Here is a 7,236-nt window from a genome sequence, read left to right as displayed (position 1 = left end):
AAAACCTGAAATGTTTTATAGGATGCTGTAACCATTTTTTGTATTAATTTTTTCTGACTTGCATGTATGCTTTTTTATCAGTAATATTATTATCATTTCTGATTTTTAGTTTGAAGGTGTTTTAGAAAAATACTGATGTGTACTAACAACAAATTGTAAGCATTAAGAATGACTGAAAGATGACTGTGCCTGCAAATTAGGGTAAAGATTTTGAAATATACTCTGCTCTGGATCTTAGCAGACAACTGTGTCTTAAGCAAATGTGTGGGAAGAAGAAAAGCAATCTGGAAAAAGCAGCTCTTATAGTTAGTAGAATTTTCTCCCCTTTTTCCCTTCATTGAGTCTGTCTGAAAGTGGGTGTTTTAACATACAGCCATTTCTCGTTAACATGTGTGTGTTTATTTTAGCATGATGGTGTTGTTTTTTTCCATCTCCCACTCTGACACAGCATGTTTCATCTGTATATGGTTTCTACTACGTGAGACATTTAAAATGGCTCAGCAAAGAAATGGATTCTTGTCACTTAAACTGTCACTCTCTTGTTCTGTGGAAATGTGGTCATTTTAACAGAGTTTTAAATTCTGTGTACTCAAAGATTGACTATAAAAATTGAGAGTGATAAATGTCAAGAATTTAAAGGTACCCTGTTGTACCTGTAATAATTTATGTTAATCATGTTTTAATTTAGTCATTTTCAACATACTTGTATTTACAAATTAAACCACTGTTATGGTTCTCCTTTGTTTGCATGATATGATTTTATTTTATATTTTTTTTTCCACTCACCAGATGTTTTCAACACTTTGCTTCCCACTACTGTCATCCCCTCCCTTACCACTGCAACAGTCACAACCAATGTAGCCTTAACAGCCAGCACAACCACATCGGCAACAGCCACCAGCATCAGAGGTACAGTATCCTTCTTTGTTATGGCCTGGGAAGAACATGATAAAGAGGAAATTAGAGCTTTGATTTTGATTTTTTGTTTTTTAACAAGGATAGAAATTGCTGAAGAGAGGGTGCAAGTGTTCAGCTCAGTATATATTTAACAGAATAATCCAAAGGGTGATAGGTGGGTTAAGAAAGATTTCATATGACCTTGAATGTTGCCATTGCTCTAGCAGTATGTATGTGAACTTTGACAGGATGCTTAAATTATTTGTATACATTTGCATTTAATATTTTAAGGTTAGCAAATTAACTTTAATGTAAAATGCAAGCAAGCTATTTTTAAATAAACGTGACCTTTTTAAGGCTGGTTATTTTGGGTGCTACCATTTAAAACAAGTTAGGTGTCTCAGCACTGGAATTTCTGTTGATGAAATCTTGCTTGATAACAAAGAGGCACTGTGATGTATCACCCTTGTTAGCCCTTTACAGTTCAAGGCATTCCTTATTTAGGGGTGTTGTTATCTCACTAGAGCTAGAGTAAATGAGCTAAAAGTTCTCTCTCCCCTCCCTGACCCCCATCTGTTGGGGTTTATTCTGTTACAGCTTTTCATATGTTTCTAGTAATGCTTCATTTCTTTATGAGCAAAATATAAAGGTTATTTTACTCTTTTATTCAGTGACTGATCAGATAACTGTTAAATAGGGAAGATGTGTGCAGAAGGTTTTGCAGATTATCATCTTTTGGGTAGCTACAAATCTCTCGTGGTAAATGGCAGAAGGTTCCTATGTGGTCTCTTGAAAGCTTTCGTTGCCCAAGAAGAGAGGAAATTTTATTATTTTGCCACACTGCAAGTATTGACATGATGAGGTGCAGTTAGGTCAGGAAACTTAAGACAGCTATGATATCTTTTCTTTTTGGATGTGTTGTTATTAGTCAGTTGTAGTGGCATGCCTAACTAGCAAGAATAAAAATTGTCATAGTATCAGATCACCTAAATTATTCCTCCACAGGGCACAGATATTTTAATAATGTGGCCTTCATGTGGTAAACTGACATCAGACCTAAAATTACATTTTCCAATCTTTAATATTACTTTTAATGTGAAATTGCTGTTATTTTAGTGTTGTAGTAGTCCTTTTCCTTCAGAAAGAGAAAGATAGACCATGGAAAACAGCCCAGTGTTCATGGGTCTAAGAGGTTGCAGGAGGAACATTTCCTGAAAAGGATTAGAATGACAGGAATTGTCTTTATAAAAGTGGTTTGTGTAAAGCACAGAAGCTTCCAACTTTCTGAGGGCTCACATCCTGGAAGGACGATGCTCTTGGTGTGCTGTGCTGAAGTTTGCTGCCCTTCATGAATTGTTTTCTTCTGCTTGTTATGTGGTCATAACTATGTCATTGTTATGATTGTACTGATGTTTTTAATGCATTGTCTCATCTCCTAAGTGTGGTTTAGGGCCTCATTTTCTTTCCTGTGGAGTGTTGATTTTCACTATTTGTGTGTCCAGTATCAATAGAACAGTCTGAAACAGGGGAACTCTTCATGTGTTTCAGCTCTAACACATGGGAGAATGCATGCAATTTGATGCTACACTCACAGAGATGCTGCTTTAATAGAAAGTAAAGAAAGGAAATTGGGTGATCAATTGCTGAAACATGAGCACTCACTTTTCCCTGAAAGAAAGAAGTGAATGCAGCAAAATGGCTTAAAAAAGTGAGACCACTTCAATCTCAAGGAGGTGGTAGATAGAGTCTGTTGGGGAGATAATCAAGGGAACAAATGAGAGTGGGACGTATGTTTCCTCAAAATCTTGTGTTGAAAGGAAAATGATTGTTTATCCTAATGCAGAGAGAAAATGTTTTATATATTATTTTATACTACCATGCATGTAGTATAATTTTATATTATATAGTTTTATTTCATATATTATTTTATACTACTATACATGTAGTATAAAATAATATATAAAATATAACAAAGTAAAAAATAAACGAATGAAATTAGGTTTTTTAACAGTTTAAGATATCAAACCTCACTAAAACACAAAAACAAGGTTACTATGAACATAAATCATGGAAGATATCGATGTGGAAGAAATGTGAAAATGAGTATGAAACTGGGTGCAAAATGAAATGAGCAAGTTGTGAGAAATTTAATAAAACAAAAGTACTTAGAAATACACTAGATGAATAACAAAAATACAGAAATTAATAGTGAATAATGAGGACAAGGCCAAAGTAATTGGTGCTTTAGCTAACAGTGGAAGACAACTGGAGTGCTGTTTCTAATGGGGGGTAGCAGGGGATGTCACAGTGAAAAATGAGCACAAAGGGAGACAGATCAAAGAACAAGGACAGCAAACTTATGGATATGCTCTGCAAAGAAGCTGAAGGCACCAGCTTGTTTGGTTTTGCTTTCAAAGCAGAAGTCAATATGACTCTGATGAAGAGTAATTTTCCAAGTTCACGGGGAAAATGATTCCCTGTATTAGTGGCAAAGACATTTAGCAGAGACTGTATATGCATGGGAGACAGTGACTTCAGATATTCAGCTATTCAAGTTCTATGACTTTCTTCATCCTGACTTTCTTTCAAAGTGCTTTATTCCCATGGCAGAGGGAATTGGACAGGGTGCACCTACTTGTGTCTCCTGATCCCCTATCTATCTTGAACCTGTAAACAAATAATGTTCACAGACTTTCAGTGCCTGCTGTGGGGTTCTGCCATCCTGAAATACAAGACTGAACCTCATCTCCAATGTCCACCCCACCCCACAGAGGTACAAATGACATAAGAGCCATTGCAGAGAAGATCAGGTTTTTCAGTACTATGGGTTGCTAGCTGAGCACAAAGTGGCGCATAAACATAATTTCCTTTGATAACTCTGCTTCATATTACAACAAGATTTTTGGCATGAAAGAATATATAAGGACATTAAGTTGAGAAACTATCCATATATTCTCAAACAGCAAAACTTTTTTGTTTTGTTTTGTGTTTGTCTTGCTTTGTTGCCTCATGTCTTAAGGAAACACGTTTTCCAGAGACCGTAGTAGTGTATGCTATTTGATAATATCTTTGAAGTGGGTTTCCCATAACTGGCAGAATAAAGTTTCTAGACAGATTTGACTAATTTTGTTCTGAAATTAGTGCTTAATACTTAAGAATCTCCTCAGGTAAGCTTTACAAGACATTCCTCTGTTCTGCATGACTTTTGCATAGTCCACTTTGAGTATTCATCTCTTCACATCCCATCACAGGAAATGTTTTTGCAGGCATAAGATACAGGGTGTAAAAAGCCAATGGAATCTGTGAATCCAAGGCATTTTGCATTCTGATTATTGTACCTCCTCTTTACCAAAAGCCTTAATTCATGGGAAAGAAAATTCTCCAAAAGTTATGAGGTAATTCTGAAACCATGTGATTCATTGCTGTCCTGATTTGCCTGGCATGTAGTAAACAACAAGAAAAAGGCTACTGATCCAGTTGGATGACAGCATGATAATTCATAAACTTTCTGTTAAGTCAAACTTTTCACTTTCTCAGAAAAGATATGCTTGTTTTTGTGCACAATCCTTCAGGAATTAATTATTCTTTTACTGGTACATTACCTACTAACTCAAAAAATCCTAAACATAATTTGATGCCAGTGAGGAATATTGCCCTTTATATATTTGTCAAGGGTATCTTAAAGCCTAATAACCATGATGAGGAATGTACAACAAAATGAGAATAAAATGTATGAGGAGAAGAAACAAATCTGGAGGACTACTGAAAGAGTAATTATATACTGTATGAGTATGTACATCAGTCTTTCTATCAAATTTATGTAATGTTATTTGTGAAAGCTGTGCATGGATCCATGCAATTTTTCTCTTTTATGATTGGGAAGAGGCACAAGAGGATTGTGGATTTGCCCCAACAGTGAAACAAGGGATGCTTGCATTGGAGAAATGCTTTGTTAGTGTAAAGTTAATTTTGATGGTACTGTGCCAATCTTTCCAAGTCCTGTAGGGGGAGAGGGGCTGTGATTAACAGTCTAGGAGAGGCCACCTGAAGCCAGAACAGCTCTGTTTCTGTATTCACAGAGGGAAAAAGCCTGTGCACACAAATGTACATAAAACCTTCCCTTGGGCTCTCATTATGTCAATCACCCCCCCACACACACAAGCAGAGCATTTTTTTGTTTTGTTTTCTTTCAATCCTATTTCTATCAAGGAACGAAAAAAGTCAGAGGTTATAAAACTTGCTTATTTTTACTTATTGCTGAAGACTGAAACCTCACCTCCACCACCACCACCACCCAAACAGGTGGAAATTTAAGAATGTCAAACCCAATCTCAAAAGACAGATCCTTTCCGTTTGATGGCACGTATCAGAGTGACTCAGGCTCAGCTGACTCACTTGGATGGTGGCTGTACCAGAATGTTCAAAGCTTTATATAGCAGCGCCTGAAAACATCTCCAGAAGTTGTTGTGTGCAGCACAGACGTGATGCTGCTCCCAGGCAGCTGCACTGGGGAGATCAAGAGTTTATTTGTCAGGGTGACCACAAAGCCAAAAAATGCACACATTTATATATCAGTGAAATCTCTGCATTAGTATAATCCACTTTGCTTTTATTTGGTTTAGCTTTGGTATAAAATAAAGATTTCTTAAAGGAAATCTGTGGAGCTAAACTTGGGAGTTTACAGTGGCATAAGGAGGGGTTTGAGGATGTGTTCATTTTGAAAACTATTGTGACTTTAAGTGTGAATATTTCTATTTAATAGTGTAAATGACAACCATCCTAGCTAAAAAATTATGTTACTTTCTTTTTTTCCCCTAGTTTTACCTTAAAGTCTCTATTAAAAAAAAAAAAAACTAAACCCAACCCTATAGAATAACTGTGTCATTATAGGCAGCTTAAATGCAGAAACTACTTGAACAGTAGTTGTAGTCCTCATACTTTTTCCTATCAAAAAAATACTAAACATTACCAATTCTTTCCTTGTGATTTTATTTTTCTTTCTCATAATCTGATTAATATAACTTGGCAGGCTGAGATATTAACAAAGAGAAACAACAAAGTGAGGAAAAGCTATAGAATATGTGAGGGGCAAAGGAGATAAGGGTAGACTTACACTTTAAATATAGTTGTGTGTGCTTACTTGCATTCACCTCTGATAATAAAAATGATCCTTGCCTAACGTTAAAAGCAGTTTCCTACGACAGCCAGCTAAAAGCCAGTTCATTTCTATACTACTTTATAGCTGTAGCAGTAACATAAAACATAATTTGTGGCTGGGTTTATTCAAACACTGTAGGAAAAGTAGAACTTTATAGGTTTTATTTCTTCTTTCTCCCTACTTTTGCACTAGTCTCCTAGTGGCTTACCCAAGGTCTAGATTTGTCAGGATGAACAATTTGACATTCAAACAACAGTGCCTTACATTTTTTTTTCCATTAGACATTCAAGTCTTCATCATCCATCTTTCAAGAACTGCCATCTCCTGATTTTATACTGATTTCTTTCATTACTATTACTTTTACAATTTACTTGTTCCTCAGCTGTATAGATGGTGTGTTAAAAAAATCATGATAAAGCTATGTTAGACCATGATGAGATCTCAAACTTATTTTCCAGCCCTCTTTTCAAAATCTCTGAACAGGGCTGTTTTGGTCAGAGCTGTTACCCAGGAGAAACATCCACAAGCTACTGCTGAGTAATGGCTGGAAAATCTTCCCTGGCATCTGCAACCAGCTGGTAGACCAAACTGTTGGATATTTTTATATCAAAATATACCTGTTGTGAACAGGACTTGGAGTTTCTTAAGTTCTCCACAGTCATCCACAGTGCCCATTTTAGGGGTTGCACAGTATTTGTTCCTTTTCTGAAGCACCATTTAATTAGGGTTTCATTCCACTAGTCAGGCTTAGTGGTGCAATTAGTGCTGTGAATTCTCAAAGCTCACAGATTTAAGATCAACAGAGGAGCTTGTAGCATCTGTTCTAACTCAAAGAGCTCTTTGGTTTTCAGGTCTGATAGATACAGAGCCAGGAAAACCTTCTTATAACATAATCTGGAAAAAAAAAAAGAAACATTAAACCCCTCCCTTTCCCCTCCTCCCCTAAAAAACAATACAAAACAAAAAACGAGATTAAAAAAAAAACCAAAACAAATATTCTCAAGCAGTTTCATACTTTATTGGCTGCATTCCTACAGATTTCTATGTCCCCATAGAATTAGAATAATGGCAAACATTATGTGTTTGCATGCATGGTGATCACAGACCAAAACCATGCCAGCTCCAAGCAAGAGGTTCTACAAACATAATATAAAAATAGCCTTTTTTTTTTTTTTTTTTTT

At 36.0% G+C, this 7,236-nt stretch overlaps 1 protein-coding gene across 2 annotated transcripts in view; it reads left to right on the top strand.

Annotated features, from left to right (window-relative positions):
• CADM2 (cell adhesion molecule 2) overlaps window positions 1–7,236 on the top strand; it is a 115,037-nt gene that overhangs the window by 63,930 nt on the left and 43,871 nt on the right. The window contains exon 6 of one of the 2 annotated variants that reach the window (XM_005422371.2): window positions 790–909. The exons of the other annotated variant lie outside the window; for it this stretch is intronic. Coding sequence (XP_005422428.1) covers window positions 790–909 — 120 coding nt within the window. The remainder of the gene's footprint in view (window positions 1–789; window positions 910–7,236) is intronic. 2 annotated transcript variants of the gene reach the window in all.

The sequence above is a fragment of the Geospiza fortis genome, unplaced genomic scaffold, assembly GCF_000277835.1.
Source record: "Geospiza fortis unplaced genomic scaffold, GeoFor_1.0 scaffold72, whole genome shotgun sequence".
NCBI lineage: Eukaryota > Metazoa > Chordata > Aves > Passeriformes > Thraupidae > Geospiza > Geospiza fortis.
The sequence above is the reverse complement of the archived record's forward strand: the minus strand, read 5'-3'. Positions and strand labels throughout refer to the sequence as shown.